The sequence below is a fragment of the Cololabis saira genome, chromosome 6 (genome assembly GCF_033807715.1).
Source record: "Cololabis saira isolate AMF1-May2022 chromosome 6, fColSai1.1, whole genome shotgun sequence".
NCBI lineage: Eukaryota > Metazoa > Chordata > Actinopteri > Beloniformes > Belonidae > Cololabis > Cololabis saira.
The window spans coordinates 3,593,703-3,621,016 of record NC_084592.1 but is presented as its reverse complement, the minus strand read 5'-3'; the positions used below and the strand labels follow the sequence as shown (position 1 = coordinate 3,621,016).

The 27,314-nt window shown below is 46.0% G+C and overlaps 1 protein-coding gene across 1 annotated transcript in view; it reads left to right on the top strand.

The window, feature by feature from the left end:
* The window catches only part of LOC133446320 (CD209 antigen-like protein C), a 33,553-nt gene extending 15,780 nt beyond the window's left edge, over positions 1-17,773 (top strand). The window contains exon 7 of the mRNA XM_061724332.1: positions 16,970-17,773. Within this exon, the coding sequence (XP_061580316.1) occupies positions 16,970-17,105 (136 nt within the window). The 3' untranslated portion in view covers positions 17,106-17,773. The remainder of the gene's footprint in view (positions 1-16,969) is intronic.
* Positions 17,774-27,314: the final 9,541 nt, after the last annotated feature.

Sequence of the window (27,314 nt, the reverse complement as noted above, 5' to 3'; positions counted from 1 at the left end):
TCCTGCTGAGGACCCACTCCCCAACAGGCTGTCAAACTGCTCCCTGTTCAATCTGAAGTAGACCTAGTCATCATGGAGCTGTAGCTCCAACGAGCCTGGATTCCCCCAAATCCTGTCTTCTCATGAGGATTTCATGGACCCTCCTTGCTGCTGCTGCTCGTCTCCTCCTCAGAAGAACTAAAGCCAGCATCCCCCCTGAAATAAAAACGGTCCAAATCATCCCCCCCCTGAAATAAAAACGGTCCAAATCATCCCCCCCTGAAATAAAAACGGTCAGAATCATCCCCCCCCTGAAATAAAAACGGTCCAAATCATCCCCCCCTGAAATAAAAACGGTCAGAATCATCCCCCCCCGAAATAAAAACGGTCCAAATCATCCCCCCCTGAAATAAAAACGGTCAGAATCATCCCCCCCCGAAATAAAAACGGTCCAAATCATCCCCCCTGAAATAAAAACGGTCAGAATCATCCCCCTGAAATAAAAACGGTCCAAATCATCCCCCCTGAAATAAAAACGGTCAGAATCATCCCCCTGAAATAAAAACGGTCCAAATCATCCCCCCCTGAATTAAAAACGGTCCAAATCATCCCCCCCTGAAATAAAAACGGTCAGAATCATCCCCCCCCTGAAATAAAAACGGTCCAAATCATCCCCCCCCGAAATAAAAACGGTCCAAATCATCCCCCCCTGAATTAAAAACGGTCCAAATCATCCCCCCCTGAAATAAAAACGGTCAGAATCATCCCCCGTGAAATAAAAAAAGTCAAAATCATCCCCCTGTAAAACCTCCATCCCTCCTTTCCATCCCTTATGTCATTTCATCAATGAATGTGGTTTTACTGCTATTTCAACATTTGGAGTCATCACCAGAAAAATAACACCAGAAAAATAACTCATTTGACAATTTTCACCTGTTTCAAGTCAATTTTCACTTGAAATAAGTAGGAAAATCTGCCAGTGGAACAAGATTTATCTTCTCATTACAAGCAAAAAAATCTCAGATTTTTGTACTTATTTCAAATGAAAATCTTTGAAAAAAAATTGTTGTTTTTTATTTACTTTTTGTATGAACAGCAGCAAAGTTGAATAAAATATCTATTTTTCATTGAAGTACCCATCTTTCTCGTGTTTATTATCATTTGCCACATAATTAAAGCAACCTCATACTAAATTTAAGAAAACAATTTTTGCATTTTTTTTGTCATATAATTTCATCCAAAACTTGTATAAATCGAAATGTGTTTCTTTGAGTGGCAGCCCTGTCATGGCTTGGCGGACAAAAAGTTCTGGTACCCGACCAGACTGAACAGCGCCATGCACAGGTGCTGTATGCAGGTTAGGTTCAGTCAGCTGCAGAGATGAGCGGACCTCAGCAAACCTCCATGAGCCGTTTCTTTACTGGTTGTTCGAGTAAAAGAAATGGTGATGAACAAGTAGAAAATCCTACCAAAAAGAAAAGCAAAAGCTTTAATCGCAAGTACGACATTATGTATATAAAATACGGATTGTTGCAACGGGCGATTTGGAGGCGCCAAACCCACTATGTATTTTATGTGGAGAAACGCTCGCCAACGAAGCAATGAAGCCATCCAAGCTCCAAAGACACTTAAGTACAAAACATCCTTCTCTCAAAGACAAACCAGTGGATTTTTTCGAAAGGAAAAAACGTGAGTTACATTTGCAGAAGCAAGTTTTAAAGGCCACAACATCAGCTAACGTCGCTGATGATAGCCTGCATTTTAAAATGCATAGTTTTTTTCTAAAATGTTTATTAAAATTGACATAAATTGTCAACCGGTCCCTGAGCTTTTTGTTTATACTTCTGCTGGTCCTTGGCTCAAAAAAGGTTGGGAACCCCTGCTCTAACCTGTGCAGTAAAATGCTGATCTACAGTGTCAAAAGCAGCACTGAGGTCCAGTAGAACCAGTATGGACACCACCATTGTGTCTGTGTCTCTGTTTTCTCTGTTCTTTATTCTCTCTGTCTGTTTTCTCTTTCCCTGCTCTGTCCAGCTGGTCTTCAGCAGGAGGTTCCCCCCTTATGATCCAAATCCTGGTCCAGGTTTCTTCCCCCCCCTTATGATCCAGGTCCATGTCCAGGTTTCTTCCCTCCTAAAGGGGAGTTTTTCTTGCCCCTGTTTTTGCTTAAGGTTTTTCTCCCACTAGGGGAGTTTTTGCCTGCCATTGTTGATGTAATAATTGCTCTGGGGTTTATGTTCTGGTCTCTAGAAAGATCCTAGAGACAAGTTGTGTTGTATTAGACCCTATATAAATAAAATTGAATTAAATTAAATTAAATTAAATTAAATTAAATTAAATTAAATTAAATTAAATTGAATTAAAAATATGTGAGCAAATGAATAAGTAAAACTTGGTAATGAGCATAAAGGTAGTGGATAGGGGTGTAACGATACACTAATCTCACGATATGGTACGATACATGATATTGAGGGCACAATAACGATACGATATTATAGCAGTTTTTTAATAACCTTAATGAGGAACATATGACTGGAAAAAAAATTATTTCATTTAAAAGACACAAAATACAAAACATTGCTGTGCGTTTGCCCTATTGTTACAGTTTGTAATGCTTTATAACTGTTTAGGTTTTAAAGAGAAAGCCAGGCCAACCATTTTCCACAAACTGAACTAAAAGTAAATGTCAGGTTTGCATTATGCATCTTCAGTTTCATACAAGTACAAATATTTTGCCACAAACTGAATAGTTTCTCTCATGTATGACTTGAATTTTTTCTTTTCCAGAAATGTAACAACTAAAATTAAATAAATAAATAAAAGTAAATACATAAACTATGAAAAGTCCCAAACTCAAAATGCAACATGACTGTTATTTATCTTCTGCCAGAGCTCAGAGCTTCACCTGCTCCAGCCTGAGGCCGTAAGGTGAACCGCGTTATCGTTTCATCCTCCCACCTTTGGGGACCACACAATCTTTACATCATAAAAAAGATTGATTCATGCTCAGCTTATAAGTAAAAGTTCAGAGCTCAAAACCCCCCAAGAGTCCCGTGATCAGGACCGCAAAACGGTACTAGTTTCTTCTGAGCGGAGTCAGATTTTGGTCTGTTGTGGAATTTATCAAAAACCAGTTCAGAAGTCCGCTCGTGGTATAGAGAGGTTTTAATCAGTTAAGCCGGCGGTCGACATGACCAGCACAGATCGAGTCTGTATTTGGTGTGTCGACCCAGATGGGTTCAGTCAAAGGGTTTTTATACAAAAGTTACAGGAATAAACCAGCCCTAGTGAGAGCCAGTCAGATGTGTGAATCCTTTAGCTTTGGGACCACCCCTGAGGGATCAGGAAGTCCGTATGGTCTTTGTCTCTGTGGGGGCTGGAAGTCTCGGCACTCCCCTGGGACTCGAGTGACGTTGTAACCAGATTCTATTACAAGGAGTTTAACAAAAAATGCAGGAATACACGAATCAGGCAAGAGACAAAAAGTAATTTACAGTTGGATGTGACTCGGGCCAAATGTCATTATCAGACATTTGCCATGACTGTCACAGACCTCCAAATCACCACATGGGGTGCTCTCTTGATTCAAATCTGTTTGAACCAACTTCCGAGGTGTGATCTTCTACATGGGGGTAGGAAGTTTGAAGCTAACACAAAGGTGTTGGGTCCTAGTTCAAAGCCCTGCAGGAGGTAGAACTGGGGCAACCTCCCCCTGCAGGGGGCCAAGCTGCTTCATCAATTCACAATTTTTTTTTTTTTTTTGTTGAATTACAGTGGAGTAGTGATACATATTTTGCAAGTGAACCTTAAACATGTGATCAGAATAGTGATGCGCGGGTCGGGGTTTTTCCAACCCGCGGGTCCCGCATTAATGAGAAAATATGACCCGCCCCATCCCGCACCGCACCACCATATCTATTTACACAACCCGCACCCGCCGGTATTAAAACACGATTACACGTTAAATGTGCCATTGAATAAGGCGTCTATTCCGTCTCACTCTCACAAAGGTGAAAACACGCTTTACAGTGCTGGAAACTGCAACAAATTCAAATCTTAAGCCTGGTAAATAAACAATAAATAAATCCAAAAATAAAAATAAAATTAGGTTTTTGTGGCTATTTGCAATAAACTGAATAACGGAGCATAGGCTATTAACCACATCAATCTAACCAAGGCATTGTCATTCAATGTGCACTGTGCAAAAAAAGAATTGCATCAACTGTGCCGGGGTTTAGTCTGTTTCGCCTGGACTCGAGCACCCGGCCGGCTGAGCTGAAGGTGCGCTCGCTCGATGCACTTGTTGCAGGGATGCAGAGAATCAGAGCAGAGCAGCGCGCATATTCGTTGCAAGTTGCTTGGCGACCGAGAAAAAAAAGGTTTTTCCGGTCTGGCGCCGTTTTCCAATTCATTGTGTATGTGCTGTCGCTGCGCAAGGGCGCAGGGCTTTGCGCCGAGTCTGTGCCCATCCCGGCGGCGTGCGCTTTGGCGTAAAGCTTTCCAATGAATGGGAAAGCCGGCGGCGGGTGCCGCTGTGCGCCCTCTATGTGAAAGCGATTTGCTGTTAAATCAACCATTGTAATAGACTAAGCTGTCATAAGATGTAGCCTATTATTTAATAAATCTTATAACAGCGTTGTCCCAGCTGTTCTTGCGACGTGAGTCCCCCAGCCGCAGGCGGCATCAGCTCGACTCGCCAAAAACTCGCGACTTCAAAAAAATGATTTAACTTATTTTACCACACAAAACATGATCTAAAATTACTTTTTAAACTGAATAAAATAATACTATAACGAAAAAACCGTTTTAGGTAACGAATTAACTTAAACAGCGGTCACACAACTTTTTTGACTCTTTCAAACAGGTATCAAAACAACTCAGTTTCTACCCAAACAACATTATAAAACAATATGCAGAATAATCAACAATAATCGCCCTTTTGAAATGCAACAACAATAAACAATAATGATATTATTGGAACGGCTGCAACAAGCATATTGTTTATTATTATTAGGGCTATATTTTTATGAATAGCCTACTAACCGTGGTCTGCTCAGGCTCCCCCGCTGCCGCTGTTTGCGCTTTCGTGACGTCGGGTCGCAGGTTACGTGCTTGCAAGGGATTGGCCCGCCTCACCCGCCCCGCCCATGAAGTGAAAATTTCTTGACCCAACCCAACCCGCCCCGCGGGCAACCCGCGGGACCCGCGGGTTATGGGTCGACCCGCGCATCACTAGATCAGAAGTCAAATAACAACAAGCCAACAAAACAAATTCAAATATCAAGTAACCAACGTGTCCTAACTGTTCTTTAAAGCAATCAAAAAACTAGTTGCGACAGTTGTAGGTAACGTTTTAGCAATGTCTTTCAAGTGATGCGTTATTTCTTGGACTGTGGCATTGTGGGTATAAATGTACAACATTCAGTTTTAATGACAGCACAAGTTCCCCTTGAGAAGCTAGTAAGTAGTCCAATGTAGCACGATTCCGCAAGGCCATCATCCCTAGAGCAGCCATCTCCCGTGAGAGCATTGGCATGCCCCCTGTTGCGGTCCTTGCCGAATCCTCAATGGAATCGGGCAGTGGTTTTTGGCTTGTTTTAGGCTTAACAAGCGGTTCTTCAGAAGGAGAGTATGTGGAGTCACAGTTTGATGTTCCTAGGTGGATAGTTCCTTTGCCTTCAACACACCACTTTAATGTCTTTGGGATCATGGTGAGGGTGAGAGGAATCGGTGTGCTGCAGGAATAACAGCTAGTGTGAATTTTATCACAATACATTTGTCTCATTTGGGGGGTTTGTGACATTTGCAATGCCCATAAGAGGAATTGAGGTTCAAAATGTAACAGGTGTCACATGAAGTAATGGGCAGAGTCATTAATGGGAGTCCTTCTTTTGTGCTGTGTGGAATAAACCCACACACATAACAGTTATCAGGGTGTGGGCTATTTTCAGCAACCATTTTTGCCAGTTGGAGGTATGTGTTTGTTGAGGGTTGTGTTTCATATATTTTAGGAGTTATTTTCTCCTGGTAAACGGTTAGGTCTCGTTTGTGGTGTTTGCAAGGGTGTCTGTTTTGTTCCTGCGACAGATGTGAGTGTTTTGGCATGTACAATGCATCTGCTTCTGGGCCTCTGTGGCCTGCGCTGCTCCCCTGCTCCTCTGCCAGTCGTCGAAGTCTGGGGTGTTGAAGTTCATCTACTTCTGGGCTGTCCGAGCCTGCGTGGTTTCTTTCACTGGCTCCGACGGTGGTGAGGACGAAGACCCCCAGGAAGAAGATGGTACCAGCTGGTTTCCGGTGCATGGCGGAGGAGTTGTTTTCTTGCAGTGGGATGCGTGGATCCAGATTAGACGCCCCTCACACTTGACAGCGGTGTTGGTGGTGAGCAGGACGTGTTGAGGTTTAGACCAGCGAGGTTTCAGGGCGTTTTTCCGTCGGAACTCCCTGACACAGACCCAGTCGCCGGGTTGGAGGTTATGGCACGGTTTGTCACTAGGAGGAGACTGGACAGCTTTTACTTGTCTGTGGATTGACTGGACAGCAAAAGTTAGAGCAGAACAGAATGATATCATGGATTCATCCATGGCATGGAAGTCCATCTTCTTCATATATACAGAACTGAATTGCTTTGTATGGTCATAGGTCTACCCATAATCCTTTCATGAGGCGTGAGTTTTGTGCTTCCTAATGGGTGTTAACAGGTGTCAACATTGTCCATTTAAGTCCAGTTTAAAATTCTCTGCACATACAAAAACATTTTCATACATGAACATTTTCATACAAGAATAATTTCATATCCCTCACATAATGTCTATTTGCAGAGCTTCAAAAAAAAGTCACGGTGGGGGGAAGTGTTGATAATGTTTGCAATATTTTTATAGGATGCAAATCTTGGAGCTTATCAGTCTTTCAACACTATCTGACACATTCCCCCTTTTGCTCATCTGTGATTGCCAACTGTGATCAGCTATTCACGTGTACAAGGATGTGGGTGCAACAACGCGGCCGTCGTTGCTGACCCATAATTATTTACATTTTTACAACCATGGGAATGCTACAATCCGTTTTTTTCTTCACCTCAGTAGTCTTCTTGTAGGAGGGCTACATCATTAGGAAAAACCAGGTCGTTAGCGGGTATAGAAGGGCAAAGTTTTACATAGACAGGTAAGCCAAATTTGGCAGTTTCTTTTGCTGCATGGTCAGCTGAAGCATTGCCTAGTGAAAACAGGGTTGGACTGGGTGTGGGCTTCACATTTAACAAAGCAATAGATGAAGGTAGTTGACAGGCTTGTAACAGTTCACCAATCAATTAACCACATTTATCTCCGAGGATGAGATAAATCCTCGGTTCGCCCACAATATATAAAATCTATAAAATACAATATACACAACCAAAAGCATATCTGGAATCTGTATAGATTGTAACAGTTTTACCTTTTGATCAGTATATATAGTTTCATCTACTTGGATGGAGCTGGAGGAGGAGGGCGCTTTCAACAATTAAGAATTATCACAAATTGTATAACCTGCGTATGGTATTCCATTTTTATAAGCAGAGCCGTCAGTGAGGGAAACAGGAAAGGTCAGGACGAGTGTTAAAGACAGAGGTGTCAAAAGTATTCACATTCATTACTCAGGTAGAAGTATAGATATTAGAGTTCAAAAATACTCCTGTAGAAGTTGAAGTATCAACTCAAAATTCTTTTTTTTTTTTTTTTCAAGTAAAAGTATAAAGTACTGGTTTCAAAAGTACTTAAAGTATAAAAGTAAAAGTAATATAAGCGGGGAAAAACCATTAAGGCTAAAAGCCATTGAAAATGAATGCATCTTAGTATAATGCAAATATATTAAAGAACCATATATGTGCATTATTGAGCATTAACATGTGTTTCAGAGAGCAGACACGTACAAACCAAATGTGTTTATACTTCTCATCCAACCACAACCAAATTCACTCTATCCAGATGGCACAATTTAACTGGATAGTTTTTTTAAAGGCCGAAATGAAATAGAGTAAGGCTGTTTTTAAAACGTAAGGAGTAAAAAGTAAAGATAATTGCGTGAAAATGTAAGGAGTAAAAGTAAAAACCATCTGAAAAATAATTACTCCAGTGAAGCATACACAACCAAAAGTTCTACTTAAGTAAGGTAATGAGGTATTTGTACTTCGTTACTTGACACCTCTAGTTAGAGATTAGTTATACATGCTTTCAGAAAAGGCTTATAGACACTATAGTTGGCTCACAGTCAGATTTCCATGCGCTTACATGATGAAGTTACCATAGGCAGGATAAGATTAGGCTCACCAGCAGTTCTCATTTTCTTTGTTTGAGACGTGTGACGTGGGGCCTTTGTTGAATTAGTGTGAATGAATTAATTGGCTGGTTCCTCTGCGCCTCCTCTTTGCGCTCAACCTGTTGTAGGAAACACTTTGGGGAAGCATTAGTATTTTCATACATTTCAGATTTTTTTTTTTTTTTGTGTGTTATCCAGTCCTACCCTTTGTTGAGGGCAATTAGAAAAATATATATTTTGCATGTACCCTGGAGGAAATCCATCAATCTGATCTTGTGACAGACCACAATTCTCTTTTGCTGTCAACATTATTTTAGCATAAAGCTCCCTGGGATTATCAATTTTCCCTTTGAACTGTTAAGGCAATAAATACTGTGAAAAAAGGTCTGAGCTTGCTCTGGTGTGATTTTGGCAACAGCTGTGGGATTAAAAGGGAATTCTACAAGCATCAAGTACTTTGCGCATCAAGTACTTTACTTTTCAAATCATGTGGCAAAGTTAGTTTAACAGCTGTTTCCTCTAGCCATTTTTGTTTATTAATTTAAAATCTCTTACTATTATTTGGCTCCAAATTTTGTAGGCAACAGATCTTGGATTTTTGTAAAATCCAGTCGTCATCAGAAGTGTCATCGTCATTTGATTCTTTAATCAGTTTCACCGGATAAAGGTTTTGATTTTATCATTTAACTGGTTCTCTAATTTCATTTTCGTCTGCGTTGTGTTTTTAAATCCTTGTAGTAGAGCCATCAGCTTTTTATTTAGATCAGTAAGCGAAGCTATTTGGGATTCTGCATTACGGCGTCTACTTTCATCCCTCCAAAAATCTGAGGGAGTTTGAAGTGCTTTTTAGTTATTTTAACAATTTAATACTAACTAAGTAACAAACAAAACTAACAAATAAAACTATCGGTACCGTGATTACCATACATGTATTTAAAGAACTGAAAAACTTCCCAAAAACTTTCCAACTATCGGTCTACCTGAGCATATAACTCATTCCTGTTGATGCAAAGAAGAGCGAGTCGATTCTTGCAGAAATGAAATATACCCCATTTGGGAGAGCGTGTCATCCCCACTTATAAAATAAAAAAAGCAGTTCCTCTACATACAGTATGTCTATTTCTCACAAATATATCAGTGTTCCAACACTTACGGACCCCACGTCCTGCATATGCATAAGAATAGTCCCCCTGGACTATCTTTTTATTGGTACCAGACCAACCATGGCGCTCTTGGCCATTTCTCTCTTTAATGTTACCCGAGATATTAAACCTTTTTTTAGAAGAGCGAGTCAGATTCTTAAGGCAGGAGAAGCAGAACATTCTCACAACACAATCAAATTCAAGTGTTATGAAATTGCCAGCATTCCTGAAAACATCTCTACAATAACGTTCCCAATAACACAAAATAATAAAAAATAACCTTCACAACCACACAGCGGACTTACCTAAATTTCAGGATAACGTCAACTTTCTCTGGCACTCCAGTTCACAGACTTTCGACAACAGCCCAGAAACAATAATTTGGGATTTTGAAAAAATTGACCCCTTACCTCTGATTTAATTTAGATAGAAGTCGCTGGTTGTGTCGTTGGTCTGGAAAAAGGAGTTCCCATCGAAAGTCTATTGTTATCCGGGTCACGGGCACCAAATTGTTGTGGAATTTATCAAAAACCAGTTCAGAAGTCCGCTCGTGGTATAGAGAGGTTTTAATCAGTTAAGCCGGCGGACGACATGACCAGCACAGATCGAGTCTGTATTTGGTGTGTCGACCCAGATGGGTTCAGTCAAAGGGTTTTTATACAAAAGTTACAGGAATAAACCAGCCCTAGTGAGAGCCAGTCAGATGTGTGAATCCTTTAGCTTTGGGACCACCCCTGAGGGATCAGGAAGTCCGTATGGTCTTTGTCTCTGTGGGGGCTGGAAGTCTCGGCACTCCCCTGGGACTCGAGTGACGTTGTAACCAGATTCTATTACAAGGAGTTTAACAAAAAATGCAGGAATACACGAATCAGGCAAGAGACAAAAAGTAATTTACAGTTGGATGTGACTCGGGCCAAATGTCATTATCAGACATTTGCCATGACTGTCACAGACCTCCAAATCACCACATGGGGTGCTCTCTTGATTCAAATCTGTTTGAACCAACTTCCGAGGTGTGATCTTCTACATGGGGGTAGGAAGTTTGAGGCTAACACAAAGGTGTTGGGTCCTAGTTCAAAGCCCTGCAGGAGGTAAACTGGGGCAACCTCCCCCTGCAGGGGGCCAAGCTGCTTCATCAGGTCTGTGGGTCGAGGCGCGGTCGTCACGTGATCCCGCTGCACCAATAGGATGTTACTAGTAAACAACACAATATATTCATATTAATAACCCAATCGTGCTATAGTTTGTCACCTCCACGACACGTATCGTGACGTTTTTGTATCGCAAAATTTCGTGGCACGATATATTGTTACACCCCTACCATACATTCATGTACATACATATATGATTCGGTACTGTACCTTGAGATCAACCTTTTGCAGGGATAACTTTACAGATAACAGTTGTTCCCTGTATGACCATAACAGTCTCTCCCCTCACTGAGTTTTCTCTCTCTCTTCTTTGCAATATTGGTTCTATTTCGTCCCTACTGACCGCCAGGCGGTGCTGTAAGCACTGGATATCTTCCCTCGCGCATGCGCATGTCGAGTACAATACCAACAATGTCACGTCACCCGTGACCCCTGCATGACCCCCGGAAGGGGTATATCTTCCGGCATCAGCATGGGATCGACTCGTTATTCTTCTCGCATCGCGCGTCTGAAGTACAGGACGGAAATAGGAGCTTGTGAAGCTTCTTCCTTTCCTCCCTAAAACCGCCGGCCCCGGTGCAGCTTCGTGCCGTCAGGTAGGAGTAACGATTTTTTTCGTCCTCCGAGAGGCTGTGGCCGGCGCGGTATTGATGGTGTCGGGTTGCGGCGGCGTCTCCCCGCCCCGCCCCGCCCCCCAGCCCAGCTGACAGAAGGTGAGCTGTCAGCTGCGCCTGACACCTGAACAATCTGTGCAGGGAGACAGCGTTTCGCTTCCTCTCCCACTTTATTAATGTGACAACATTATTTTTTCCTTGCAGATTATTTTTTTCTTTTGAAAAAAAAAAAAAAAGAAGACAGAAAAGGATTATTTTTTTCTTTTGAAAAAAACAACACAAACACCTTTTTTGGTCTTTCTTACAGCCGTGGTGAAGGCAGCGTGTCCGCTCCCTCTCCCACCGGCACATTCTGTGGTGACGGCAGCGTTTCGCTCCGTCTCCCACTATTGATGCTACAGCATTATTTTTTCCTTGCAGATTATTTTTTCTTTAAAAAAAAAAAAAAAAAGATATAAGAAAGGAAAAGAACAGCGCCTTTTTGGCCTGTTTTGCGGCCGTGGTGACGGCGGCGTTTCCGCTCCCTCTCCCACCGGCTCGTTCATGGTGACGGCAGCATTCGCTCCCTCTCCCGCTTATTGATGTGACATTATTATTTTTCCTTGCAGTTATAAGGAAAGAAACAAGAGAGGATTGTTCTCTTCTTTTTGAGTAAAGACGCCTATTTTTGCCTTTTCTCATAGCCGTGGTGACGGCAGCGTGGCCCTCCCCTCTCCCGCCGGCATATTGGCGGTGACGGCAGCGTGCTCGCTGTGGTGACGGCAGCGTTTCCGCTCCCCTCTCCCACTGACACATCCGTATTGGCGGTAGCGTGGCCCTCCCCTCTCCCGCCGGCACATTGGCGGTGACGGCAGCGTGCTCGCTGTGGTGACGGCAGCGTTTCCACTCCCCTCTTCCACTGACACCTACGTGGTGACGGCGGCGCATCCGCTCCCCTCTCCCACTGACACCTACGTGGTGACGGCAGCGTGACCGCTCCCCTCTCCCATCGACACATTCGTGTGGACGGCAGCGTGACCGCTCCCACCGACACATTCGTGTAGATGGCAGCGTGTCCGCTTGTCTCTCCTACCAGCACATCCGTGGTGACGGCAGCGTGTCCGCTCCCTCTCCCACCGGCACATCCGTGGCGACGGCAGCGTGTCCGCTCCCTCTCCCACCGGTTGCTGTGATGGAGCGTTCATGCCCAGGGTGCATGGCCGCCCTGGATCCTGGATGACCAGGACCTCTGCGTGTCGTGCCTGGGCCCTGAGCAGCCGGGGCCGTCGGCCAGCCTCCCCTCATCCCAGCCGGGGTCTTCTCTGAAGCGATCGGCAAAGAGAGTGGGGGTGCCCCCAAACGACGGCGGATGACGAGCCAGCTCTCCTCTAAGGTAGATCGCTTGGCCGCCGACATGGAGCAGATGAAGGCGCTCCTCCTCAATCTGCAGCCTAGTACTGGCCAGGTGGAACCTGCCATGCCAGAAGTTTGCTCTGGGGTCGCCACCGCCGCTGCCAGAGGACGCCATCTCCATTGCAGCCTCGGCGAGCCGCTCCGTGTCATCAGGGGACCCGGCCTCACAGCGCTCAGGGTTCTCCTCGCACTCATCTGCCCAGGGCTCTCGGGAGGGGACGGCTTGTTCCTCCGTGGAGAGCGTTATCCGCACTGCCCTGGCGCACTTGTAACTGGATACACCGCGTGCGGAGGTGGCCTCTAGCGTCTTCCACAGGCGCAATCCTTCTCCGGTGGAATTCACCATTCCGCCTTCGTCGGATTTTGAGGGAGCTGCACTCATGCTGGTGACCGCGCTCTGACGGCGATGGAGGACGCGGCAGTGGCTGGTCTCCACCACATGCCCCCCATCGAGCCCTCCATTGCAGCACTGATAGTGGCTCCTGATGAGGCTCTGAAGCCAGATCCCAAGTGCCCCTCTACCCAGTGTAGGGTTACTGATGGGCATATTTGTAAGGCTTATAACACAGCGGCCCGCATTGGCCGGCTTGGGAACACCCTTTCCCATCTTCTGCTGGCTCTCTCAACCTCCCTGCAGGATGCACAGGTGGAGGATTCCACACGGGACATGTGTACATATCCCTACATGCTTTTGCCTCCCAGACGTGGGGGCTGGGGCGGCTGATGTCCACACTGGTGCACACGCGCCGTCATGTCTGGCTGGCGCAGTCACCCCTGACGGAGACTGCTCGTAGGGTTCTTCGTCAGGCACCTGCGGAACCGGGGGAGCTGTTTGGGGCGACCGCCCTGGAAGCTCTGAACGCACCGCCCTGGCTGGTGTGACCAGGCAGCGGCTGGTGTACCTGCACAGGAGTGCGGCCGCTTCCAGTACACCGGGAGGCCCTTCACCGGCCCCCGGGCGTCGCCCCCGTCCGCCGTGGGCGCGGCTTTCAGCGGTCTGTGAGTCAGCCTGCTGGTGACTTTCGCCCCCCCTGTGCGCGGACCGTCCCAGCAGCGTCGGGGCATTGGTCCCGACCGTCGCCCCCCCCCGGGACGTCCAGAGCCCGGGGGAGACGGCGCTACGGCCACGGGGCCGGTCGTCGGCTACTTTTCCGGCAGCAGCTCGGTTACTGGGCTGCCTGCTCATCGGGGCCCGGGTGGTTTCCACCCTACCCCAGGGGTACGTATTGCAGTTCCGACACCGGCCTCCTACCTCCGGCCGGGTTGAGATGACCATCGTCAGAGACCCGGCAAACATTCTGGCTCGGGCTCAGGTGTTGCCCGCCCTACTGGCCAAGAGCGCCATCATGCCGGTGGACCCCCCGCCGCGGCCTGGGGGTTCTACTTGAGCTACTTTCTCGTCAGCAAGAGAGACGACGGACGTCGTCCCAACTTGGACCTGAGGGACCTCGACGAATACATGAAGGTCCTGCCCTTCCGGAGGCTTGACCACAGCAGATGCTCTGCGTTGGTCAGGAGGAAGTGGTTTGCAACTGTGGACCTACAGGGCGCTTGTTTCACGTGCACGTTTCAACGTCACCGGTAGTTCCGGGGGTTCGCCTACCGGGGCCACCATTGTCGGTTCAGGGTGCTCCTGTGCGGGCTCTCCCTGTCACCGAGGATTTTTTCACCAGGTGCGTGATGGCAACCCTTGCCCCTCTTATACCTTTGGGCCTGCTGTCGCTACGCCCCCTGCAATGTGGCTGGACAGCCTCGCCTGGATGCCAAGAGGCACGGGCGCAGGCTGGTCAGGGTTTCGCGGGTGTGTCCATACCCTTGCACCCTGGAAAGGCGGGACATTCCGGCTGAGGGGTGTGCCCTTAGGCGCTGTCCCCTCCCTGCCGGGAGGCTGTCATCAGTAGTCCTCCCGGGTCCGCACGCGCCACATCAACGTGCTGGAGCTTGGCTCTGCACTTCACACTCTAACATTTTTTAACATTTTTTTTTGCAACTCCTGTGGGGGAGGCATGTGCCGGTTCGGTCGGACAGTGTGTCCACTGTCCCTTGATCGGCCACCAGAGGGGGCACCGACTCTGCACAGCTGCTGCAGGTGTCCCGGGGCCTCCTAGCGTGGACAGCTCCTCGCCTGCCCGGCCTTCGGGCGATGTTCCTGCCTGGAGACAGGAACCGGGTGACGGACTTCCTCTCCCGGCGCAAGCCGCCTTTGCAGAGGGTCCTCCAGAGGGCTCACGGGCTCCTCTTGGTGGCCCCCTTCCGACCGGGGAAACATAGTTTCCACTGCTGCGGAGGCTCTGCTGCGACACAACATGACGCCCCTCAGAGGGGCCGTCTTTCCCAGCCGGGGATTCAAGCTTTGCACCCCGACCCCGTCGTTTCAGCTCTGGGTCTGGCCGCTGCGGCGCCCGACCCATTGTTGTCAAGCTGTCCTGAACACGTCAGGGCTGGCATCTCGAATGCCCATGTGCCTCCCACCCCCCTCTGGTATGAGTGCGAGTGGGGGAGATTCTCTGCCTAGCGTGCAGACGGGGCAGAGGACCCTGTTCTTTGCCCCGTGGCAACGATCCTGGGGTTCCTTTCGGTCCCTCCTGGATGTTGGCCGTGCTCAGTCCACTTTAAGGGTGTATGTGGCGGTCATTTCGTCGCAACATGCCCTGGTTGAGAATGCCACCGTGGGGTGCCACCGGCTGGTTTCTCTTTCTCAGGGGGGCTCTGAGGTTGCGCCCCCCCCCCCCCCCCCCGAGGAGCCCGAAGGCCCCAGTTTTCGATTCCATTCGATTTTATTTATATAGCGTCTAATACAACAGATGTTGTCTCAAGACGCTTTCCAGAGAACCAGAACATAAACATAAATATAAACCCCCGAGCAGTGTGGGACCTGCCCATGGTGCTAGGTGCCCTCTCTTCTCCACCCTTTGGGCCCTTGGCCCGGGTGGGCCTGAAGTGGCTCTCTATAGAGATAGCTTTTCTCCTCGCTATGACATCGGCGAGTCGATGAGTTACATGCCCTGTCAGTCAGCTCAGGGGCTACGTTGTGGCCGAACGTGGCGTTCCTGCCCTAGGTCCTGCAGAGAGTGGGCCGAGCCCTTTGTGCCCCGTACGGGCCCTCGCTGCTTATGCTACCGCGCCTGTGCGACGGTCGGAGCAGCTTGTTCTCTGCCATGGTGGCCCCAACAGGGGGCGTGCTGTTTCTGGACAGCGCCGTCCCACTGGGTGGTGGACACCGTCGAGCATGCCTACAGGGCCAGTGGCCGCCCCTTACCAGTGGGGGTGAGGTGCCACTCGACCAGAAGCGTTGCAGCTTCTTGGCTGCCCTGCAGGGGGTGCCTCTGGAGGACATCTGCACAGCGGCTTTGTGGACGTCGCCAGACACGTTCTCCGGATTTTACCGGATCAATGTCGCCACTCCACAACCATTGGGCGTGGTTCTACTCCCGGGTCCTTCTGCCCCTGGTCAGTGAGGTAAGTGACCGGGATCCTACGTGACATTGTTGGTATTCGTCATCCAGTGCTTACAGCACCGCCTGGCGGTCAGTAGGGACGAAATAGAACGAAAGTTACGCCTGTAACTACGGCTCTATGAGTCCCGGATGACCGCCAGGCCTGCCGGTCACTCCGAATCCTCGTGCTCTCGCGAGAAGATTCTAGGAGTCGATCCCATGGTGACGCCGGAAGATATACCCCTTCCGGGGGTCATGCAGGGGTCACGGGTGACGTGACATTGTTGGTATTGTACTCGACATGCGCATGCGCGAGGGAAGATATCCAGTGCTTACAGCACCGCCTGGCGGTCATCCGGGACTCATAGAACCGTAGTTACAGGCGTAACTTTCGTTTTATTGGTTTGGGGGCTTTGACTTAGTCACAGCTCTCTGAGCTGAGCTCATACGGGGTGAGGCCTGAATTTGGACTTGACCAATCCAAAACATTGATTCTTTCAGTTTTCAGTCACCCCAATGTAGCTTTGCTGGTGACAGCCACAAAAACATCACCACTTCACTGCAGTGTTTGAGAGAAGTAATGGGGTGTTTATGCTAGAATTGTGCGTATTTGTCAAACAAGGAGTAAAAAACTGATAAGTTTTAAAAGTACTAAATAACTCCACTTTGGTTTCATTTCTCCAGAAGTCTTCTGGTCTGCTCTGAAGCAGTTTTGTGAACTTGTTATACATAATAGACTGTGTCCTGGCAACCCTTTCACACTGTACCTGCCCAAACTCCTTAATTGTTGCTGTCATGGACTTGAACATTTAATGTGCTTGGTGAGTCCTGTACGCTCTGAGATGTCATGTTTATTTTTTCATTTTCAAATGAGAATGGGACAGTGTGACTTGGGAGCTGGGATGTCTACATAAACTTGTGCCTTTCATTTATAAACAGTATGATTATTCTTTTATTTCCAGGAATTGGGGTGCTGGTGAACCTAATGGGGCTAATGTCCGGGAAGAAGACTGTGCTCATATCAGAAATGATGACCGCAAATGGAATGATCTTTCATGTACAGCCTCTCTATATTGGTTCTGTGAAAAAGTACATTAGATACTGTGTTTCATTGAAAATGTTATTTAGTTGAGCCATAATCAAGCTGTGAAGACCCCATCACGTTACAAAAGGCTTTCAGAATAATTGGGATCATTACTGGCCAGCAATGTCAATAGCCATCTTTTTTCAGCTTCTAAAACTACTTTTAATAATTTTTAAATCATTTTAAAAACCACTGCTTAAAACAAAAAATGAAGCTGTTCTTTCACCTCTATTTTCAGATCAGTGTCCAAACTGCATTTACACACACATTTTATACCATTTTATTTCATTCCGTGTACCTAATTTTGACGTGTCCTCATGCTGCTCCACTAACTTCAGTGAATGCAAAAAGTTGTTAAAGGACACAACATTAACATACTTTTTAAATGTCCTCATTTTTCTTCACATGTTCTTCAATAAAACTCGTAAGTTTGATCGACTATATTCCATTTTTAAAATAATTCTAAACCTTTTGTCAGTGTCTCCGAAACTGCTGTCTACCATGTTGTTATGAGGTAAATGACCATTTAACATATAGACGGATGTAATTAGTAAAATGATCAACACCATTTTGTCTTATAGGAGTTGGGTCAACTACTGCAAATACATAAAATTCCTGCCTTATATTTCCAATTTTCATCATATTGTGTTTGTAATTAGGTTGGTTCATGCTTAATTTGTCCACACTGTCATTTATTAATATTTTTTAAATAATCAGAAGTTAAAAATATATTTAATAAACAGAATACAGTCACCTTCATCCCTGAATGGCTTTGCTAGCTGAAGAGCCACCATGTGCTTGTGAAAAAGCTAAAATTAGTCATAAATGTCCACCTTGTCATAGTCCACCCCGTCATCAATGTTTCCATGATGTGGGGGACCATGACATGGTGGACACATCTTCATTTCTTCAATATTCTGATATATTTACACATATTAGAACAGTTCTACACATATAATATATGACAGCAAATGAATAACTGATCTGTATTATAATACATTTAAATGCAGTATTACGAAGTGCTTAATACACTTAATACACAGATCTAAAGTAAATAAACAATTTAAAACAGCAGGAGAAACAAAAATAAACGTGTACTGTTTGAATTATCTAAATGAAACTCACAGGATTTTATGATGTCAGCATCAACAGTGTTTGTGGTGAGTTTGAAGCTGATTGGACAAAGTATGGCAGAAATATGCCCAATGGTTGTGATTTCATTTTTTCTAAAATATAGAGTGATAAAGTTCTTATTAGACCCTTTTTGTGTTCATGCAATGAATAGTCTTACAATAATATGCCTGCACTGCAATTGCCTGAACTATAGAGGGCGATGTTACACTGTGTACTGCAAGGGAATTAGACATTGCATTGTGGGTAGAATGAGATGACTGAGAAGGAATGAAGATTAATAAAGTCCTGTTCTGTACCTTACTACTGTGTGGTAAATGCCTGATACACCCACAAAACAACCGTATGTTGCTATGTATGAAAATACTTCCTTTGTGAAAGGGATCTGATCCTTGAATCTCCCAGCATGGAATCGTCATGAAACATATGAATTTTGGTTCAGATTAGACAACTCATAGGCAAGTTAGAACTCATGGCGAAGGATCCCCTCCTTGAACCTCCACCTTACTGTTATGGAAGGGTTTGTGTGCCCGAGTGATCTTAGGAGCCATGTTGTCGGGGGCATTACGCCCCTGGTAGGGTCTCCCATGGCAAACAGGTCCTAGGTGACGGGCCAGAATAAGAGCGGTTCCAAAGCTTAGGAAGACATCGAGGACCGTTACGTCGCCCGGATCGGCGTCACCGGGGTCCCTCCCTGGAGCCAGGCCTGGGGTTGGGGCTCGATGGCGAGCGCCTGGTGGCCGGGTCTTTGCCCGTGGGACCCGGCCGGGCTCAGTCCGAAATGGCAACGTGGGCCCGCCTTCCCGTAGGCCCACCACCCGCAGGAAGGTCCATGAAGGCTGGTTCCATGTGGGCTGGGTAGCAGTCGTGGCGAGGTGACTCGACGACCCAATCCCTGGACCAAACCCTCTCAGTGGGGACATGGAATGTCACCTCGCTGGGGGGGAAGGAGCCGGAGCTTGTGTGTGAGGTTGAGAGATACCGGCTAGAGATAGTCGGGCTCACCTCCACACATAGCTTGGGCTCTGGAACCCAGCTCTTTGAAAGGGGCTGGACCCTCCACTACTCTGGAGCTGCCCAGGGTGAGAGGCGACGGGCTGGTGTGGGCTTGGTTATAGCCCCCCAGCTCAGTCGCCATGTGTTGGAATTCACCCCGGTGAACGAGAGGGTCGCTTCCCTGCGCCTTCGGGTCGGGAAAAGGTCTCTCACTGTTGTTTGTGCCTATGGGCCGAACAGCAGTGCGGAGTACCCGGCCTTCTTGGGGTCCCTGGGAGGAGTACTGGATAGTACTCCAACTGGGGACTCCATTGTTCTACTGGGGGACTTAGACGCTCACGTGGGCAATGACAGTGATACCTGGAGATGCGTGATAGGAGGAACGGCCTCCCCGATCTTAACCTGAGCGGTGTTTTGTTGTTTCTTCTGTGCTAGTCACGGTTGGTCCATAACGTACACCATATTCAAACATAAGGGTGTCCATCAGTGCACGTGGCACCAGGACACCCTAGGCCGGAGGTCAATGATCGACTTTGTTGTCGTTTCATCTGACCTTCGGCCACATGTCTTGGACACTCGGGTGAAGAGAGGGGCTGAACTGTCAACTGATCACCACCTGGTGGTGATTTGGATGCGCTGGCGAAGGAGGAAGGTGGACAGAACGGGCAGACCCAAACGGATTGTGAGGGAGGATGAGGCAGTGTGACACCGTGGCTGACCTGAAATGCCAGCTTCCTACCCCCTGCAGAGGGGACACCTTGGAACTGGCTTCAACCAAGACTTGAACCACGGGAATGCCATATGATGAAGTTCCTGACTGTCCTTAATACCAACTCATTTGGCCACAGACTTGAATAACGAGAACACCCATATGGGGTAGTTTCCAACTGAATGATATTCATGCCGAATGCCCGAGGACAGCATTTGGCCACACATCACACCTGACTGTAAATACCCTTTAAAGGGGACCTATTATGAAAAACGTGTTTTTTCTTGTTTTACCATATATAAAGTGGTCTCCCCTCACCCTGCCAACACAGGGAAGATGAAATCCCATGAAAATCTGCAAGGTCTGTACACCCCGCCCTGCTGAATCTTCCAGTGTCATGTTGTTTCTACGGGCCGTTTAGATTCTGCTCCTATGGTGACGTCACCATAGAGGTTTGGCCTCCGCTGCTGAAACCACGCCCACAACTCTCTCCGCCGACTGGAGCTCTGCCATTGTTTAGAAGCGGTGACTGTTTCCACAGCGAGGGACAGTAAAAATGAAGTTTTGCATCGACATTTACCCTCATAAAAGGATCAGTTCCCACAGCACGGACCCGGAAACTGCACACGAGTCAGCGGTAAGTGACGTTATTTTTTTATGTCATTTATATTTGTCTATGGGTATGATCTTTGCATGCAAAAGTATTTAGCTTAGCTCCGGAGCACCGGAGGCCCCTCACCGGTCCGGTCCGTGAGCAGCTGCCGGAGCTGCTCACGGACGGACCGGTGAGGAGCCCCGGGCCCCGGCGGCTCCAGTGTTACCACCGGAGCTCTAATAGTAATACATTTTTTTCTGTCTATTGTTTCAGATCTTCCAAACACCTGAAGCTGTTCAGACACCTTCGGAAGAAATGCACAGTCCTTCCTTGAGCCAGCAATAGTGCATGTTATTTATATACAACTTATGTTATTTCTTAACAATAAAGTTGTCATTTGTGAAAATTCAGTGTTGTGATTTCTTTACAGTTAACATGATTAATTTGTTTTGAGGAATTGTAGTAAAGAACTATGGTGTACCTGTTTAGAATTCAATTAAATCTTCCTGTGTGAAGACGAGGTGACTAAAGGCTGATTTATGGTTCCGCGTTCCACCAACGCAGAGCCTACGTCGTAGGGTACGCGTTGATTTAACGCAGAACCGTAAATCAGGCTTTAAGATCCGTTTACAGCGTGTAACTGAATGAGAGCGTCCGACTATCGCGTCGAGCTGCGTGACATCTCTGTCCACACTGAAACCGTTAAACTCGCGGCCAGTTAGGACAATCCAATACAAAAAAATAAAGCAATGGAATTTATTTTGTGGCAGAAGCTTCTCGCATGGGACACGCTTTGTGTATGCAGCCGGCTGCTCTGGCTAGAGCGAGGGTTTGTTCCCTCCCCTGCTACACGTCATTCAAGCAGCCAATCAGCACAGAGCCTCATTATCATAGTCTCCCCGCCTCTCAGGATCACTCACAGAAAAAGGGGTTAGAAGCAGTAAAACTAGAGACATGGCCCAGAGGCTGAATTTCTGTTTTATGTAGAAAAAACAAGCTTTAGATTGTTTTTAAGACATTCAAGGCCTGTTTAAAATATACATTAAATGCCATAATAGGTCCCCTTTAATTGCTTTTTGTCTTTCACCTTTGGCTTGTTTATTCCTGTCTTTTGTGCTTTGAACTTACTGTATAAAAAGTCATGATTCCAACCACTCTGGGTCGGCACCCCAACTCAGACCTGGGGCCTCATTAAAAATGGACTGCGTAGGAGTCATACTAAAAGTGCACGTACACCCAAAAGCTAAATAAAATAAAAAAGCCAATAAAACCATGTGCATGCAATCTTGCACGCAATGTTTGCTTTATGAATCACAGTCCAGCTGGAAAGCTGCGCAGCTGAATCCGCCTCATATCCCGCCCTCTACACGCCCACTTTTTACCATAAATGCATATGGATGAGCCTACTGAGCATGCGCAGTGGCTTCCTGCAGCCTGTTCGGCGTCAGAATGAATGAGAGGGTGTCCAGCCACTGTGCCACTGAATTTCACTGAGATCTGAGATCGAGATGTTGAGGATGAGGTGGAGGACAGGAAAACAACATTATTTTGTGGTCACAGTAAAAGTAGAAAAATAAATAGTATAAAATACAGCGAGTGAGTGGCAGCACGCCGTTGCTGCGCGGAACACCGTGAGTGCCCCGGCGCAACAGGGGGACACACGTCCCCCGTCTTTTCAAAATCATGTTTTTGTCCCCCCCACTTTTTACAGTTTAAAAACTAACGGTAGGATCAGCCATTAATTGCAAATCATCGACACACCCTGTGCGAGCCGAAGATGATACGAGAATGGCCCGGCAGCCCCGCTCCACCCCCCGCTCCCCCTCCTCCTCTCCCGTCTCTCCTCAGAGCTCCTCAGGGCTGATTTGTGGTTCCGCATCACCAACGCAGAGCCTACGGCGTAGGTGCGCGTTGCCGCGTACCCTACGCCGTAGGCTCTGCGTCGTTTTAACGCGGGACCCTAATTTAGGCTTACACCCGCACCTAAAGGTTTCACGCGCGCGTAAAACTCATATATATAAAAAAATCTGTGTCCCTTCAGGGAAGAAATGAGGGGCTCCGTGGAGCCCCTCATTCCCCTCTTCCGCAACTTTCAGGCGCTTTTTCTTCGCAAGCAAGCTTTATAGATGAGGCCCCTGATCTGTGTCGGTCTGCTCACCGCCGGCTTACAGAATAAAACTCACTACACCACAGCGGACTTCTGAACTGGTTTTAATAATATTCTTCAACAATTTGGTGCTGTGACCCGGATGACAATAGACCTTCGATGGAAACTCCTTTTTCCAGACCAACGACACGCCAGTGACTTCTAAATTATTCAGAGGTAAGGGGTCCTTTTACAAAATCCCAAATTATTGTTGCTGGGTTGTTGTCGAAAGTCTGTGAATTGGAGTGCCAGAGAACGGTTGACGTCATCCTAAAATTTAGGTAAGTTCGCTGTGTGTGGTTGTGAGCAGGGGTTATTGAGAAGGTTATTGTAGAGATGTTTAGGAATGCTTGCAGTTTCATAACACTTGAATTTGATTGTGTTGTGAGAATGTTTTGCTTCTCCTGCCTTAGAATTTGACTCGCTCTTCTAAAAAGGTTTAATATCTCGGGTAACATTAAAGAGAGAATGGCCAGAGTGCCATGTTGGTCTGAGTACCAAGAGAATAGTCCAGTGAGGGACTTATAGCATATGCAGGACTTGAGGTCCATAAGAAGTGTTTGGAACACTGATAAATTTGTGGGAAATAGACATATATGTAGAGGAACTGGTTTTAATAAGTGGGGATGATTTGCTCTCCCAAATACTTGGAGATATATTTCATTTTAGTAAGGATCTGACCTGCTCTCCTTACATCAACAGGAATGATTTGTATGCTCGAAGTAGACTGATGATCGGAAGAATTAGCAAGTGATTTGGGGGTAAAAGTGTAATTGAAGGTTTTTTGGGAGGGATCTTACAGAAAGAAAAATGGGAAGTTTTTTCAGTAGAGAGTCGGAGGAAGAGTTGACTGGTCCTATTAAGTACATGTACGATAATTACGGTACCGATAGTTTTATTTGTTACTTAGTTAGTATTAAATATGGTTAAAATAACTAAAGCACTTCAACTCCCTCAGACTCACAGACTTGCTTACAGACCAAAATAAAAAGCTAATGGCTCAATTAGAAGAACTTAAAAACACAACGCAGACAAAAATGAAATTAGAGAACCAGTTAAAGGAGCCGTTTGTAAGAAATGTCCAAAACTGGTACTGCAGTCACTTTCAAAATATTGTTGAGCGGCGTGTACCCTCCCCCTCCTCCCCCCGACCAGAGGTTGCCAGGTAGGCTGCAGAATGCAGCAGGAACGTAGGCTGCCATGGCTGCGATAATTAGAGCCGAGCTGGCAACCCGGATGCCGAAACAATACTGACTTGGTGATTGGGAGATAGGTGGAGGGTGGAGCTTCAGGCCAAAACAAAAAATGACAACATAAACATCAGTTGAGGGCTGCAACTCCTCTTTTTAAACTGGAATATCCTGGCTTGAGTGCTGTTGTCAGTGACATAAGTATTTGAAATGAACATGATTTTTAAATGTCTGTTGACATATCGGGGTCATTTTATGATTCGTTTTATTATTGCTCTTACATACAGCTCCTTTAAATGATCAAATCAAAAATCTTTATCCGGTAAAACACATTAAAGAATCTAGTGACGATGACACTTCTGATGACGACTGGATTTGACAACATCCAAGATCTGAGGAGAATAGCCAAGAGAATAGTGAAGAGGGGTGGGTTATAAAAAGAGGTAGAAAATCAAAGAAAACACAATCAGTAAAATTAGCTCCACTGATCACAATGGGAAAAGATGTAGTCTACAAACCTTGGAGCCAAAGAGAACTAAATGCAATAGTAGGGGATTTTCCCAAGGATGTCAGAAAGAATAAACAAAAATGGCTAGAGGAATGGGAGTCAGTTTTCACAATATACACACCTCACATGCCTGACATGATACAGCTGTTAAAACTAACTTTGCCACCTGATTTGAAAAGCAAAGTACTTGATGCGTGTAGAATTCCCTGTAATCCCACAGCTGTTGCCAAAATCACACCAGAGCAAGCTCAGACCTTTTACAGTATTATTGCCTTAGCAGTTCAAAGGGAAGTAGTACAACAGGTTGACTTTACTCCTCTCACAAAACTTAAACAAGGAAAAAATTATAATCCCAGGGAGCTTAATGCTAAAATAATGTTGACAGCAAAAAAAAATTGTGGTCTGTCACAAGATCAGATTGATGGACTTCCTCCAGGTTACATGCAAAATATATATTTGCTAATTGCCTTCAACAAAGGTTAGGGCTGGATAACACAGAACAAAAATAATCCAAAATGTATGAAACACTAATGCTTGCCCAAGTGTCTCACTACACAGGTTGAGCGCAGAGAGGAGGACGCAGGGACAGAGGAACCAACCATTTAATCATTCACACCACAACAAAGGCCACACGTCACACTTCTCAAACAAAGACAATGGGAACTGCTCCTATTGTGGTGAGCCAAATCAGAGCATCCCAACCTACGTAATCTTACCCTGCCTATGGTAATTCCATCATGTAAGCACATGGAAATCCAACAAACATGTGTTTACTTGTCTCTGAGCCTACTATAGTGTCTATAAGCCTTTTATGAAAGCATGTCCAACTAATCCTTAACCCTGCTCGTCCTGACTTTTCTGAAACTCCTCTCCCTAACTCTGATCTTGTTTTCTTCACTGACGGCTCTGCTTATAGTGAAAATGGAATACCATACGCAGGTTATGCAATTTGTGATAATTCTTAATTGTTGAAAGCACCGCCCTGCCCTACTCCAGCTCTACCCAAGTAGCTGAATTGTATGCACTGATGAGAGCCTGTCAAATAGCAAAAGGTAAAACTGTTACAATCTATACAGATTCCAGATATGCTTTTGGTTGTGTACACAATTTTGTATATGTAGATTGTGGGCGAACCAATGATTTATCACATCCTCGGGGACACCCCTTAAACGTGGTAAATTGATTGGTGAACTGTTAGAAGCATGTCAACTACCTTCATCTATTGCTGTTGTTAAATGTGAAGCCCACACCAAATCCAAAGATCCTGTTTCACAGAAGCTGCCAAATTCGGCTTACCTGTCCATGTAAAGCTCTGCCCTTCTATACCTGCTAACGACCTGGCTTCTCCTAATGATGTAGCCCTCTTACAAGAGACTGCTGATGTGAAGGAGCACAGATTGTAGCTTTCCCATGGTTGTAAAAATGTAAATAATTTGTGGGTCAGCAACGACGGCCGCGTTGTGACACCCACATCATTGTACCTGTGACTAGCACGCATGTCACATAGTTTGTCACATGTGAGCAAAGGGGGGATGTGTCAGATAGTGTTGAAAGACTGGTATGCTCCAAGATTTTCATCCTATGCAAAAAATATTGCGAACATTGTCAACGGGGACCTTTTGAAGCTCTGCAAATAGACTTTATTCATATGCCAAAATGTGAGGGATATGAAAATGTTCTTGTATGTGTAGATATAAAAAAAAAACTGGACTTAAATGGACAATGTTGTTGCCTTTGGTCCTAATGTCAATGAGGTCAACACCCATTAGGAAGCAAAAACTCACACCTCATGAAATGGTTACGGGTAGACCTATGACGATACCAAGCAATTCAGTTCTATGTATGAAGAAGATGGACCTCCATGCCATGGATGAATCCATGATATCATTTTGCTCTGCTCTAACCTCTGCCGTTTAGTCAATCCAGAGAAAAGTAAAAGATGTCCAGTCTCCTCCTAGTGGCAAACCATGCCATAACCTCCAACCCGGGGTCTGGGTCTGTGTCAGAGAGTTCTGACAGAAAAACACCCTGAAACCTCGCTGGTCCAAACCTCAACACGTCCTGCTCACCACCAACACTGCAGTCAAGTGTGAGGGGCGTCGAACCTGGATCCACGCATCCAACTGTAAGAAAACAACTCCTCCGCCATGCACCAGAAACCAGCCAATTCCCTCTTCTTCCTGTGGATCCTCGTCCTCACCACCGTCGGAGTCATTGAAAGGAGCAACGCAGGCTACGAAAGCCCAGAAGCAGACCCACTCCAACACTCCAAGGCATCCACAACAGAGCAGAGGAGCAGAGGAGCAGAGGACCAGCGCAGGCCGCAGAGGCCCAGAAGCAGACGCATTGTACACACCAAGACACTCACATCTGTCACAGGAACAAGACAGAGAAACCTACAAATACCACAAACGAGACCTATCTATTACTTCATGTGACACCTGTTACATTTTGAACTTCAATTCCTCTTATGAACACTGCACCTGTCACAAACCCCCACAAGCGAGACAATTATACTGTGATAAACTTAACCATTCACCTAGGAACATCAAAATGTGTGCCAAAACATTACATACCTTTGTCACCACTGGTTTGTTTGACTGGTTTAAAGAACAGTTAGGATTTGTTTTGCTTGGTTTTGGATTCCTAACTGTTATTTGGATTCTGATAACATGTCCTGACTTACTGATATGTTAATACCAACTCATTTGGCCACAGACTAGAATAACGAGAACACCCTATGGGGTAGTTTCCAACTGAATGATATTCATGCCGAATGCCCGAGGACGGCATTTGGCCACAGATCTCATCTGATTGTAAATACCCTTTAATTGCTTTTGGTCTTTCACCTTTGGCTTGTTTATTCCTGCCTTTTTTTTGCTTTGAACTTACTGTATAAAATTCATGATTCCAACCACTCTGGGTCGGCACACAAACTCAGACCTGAT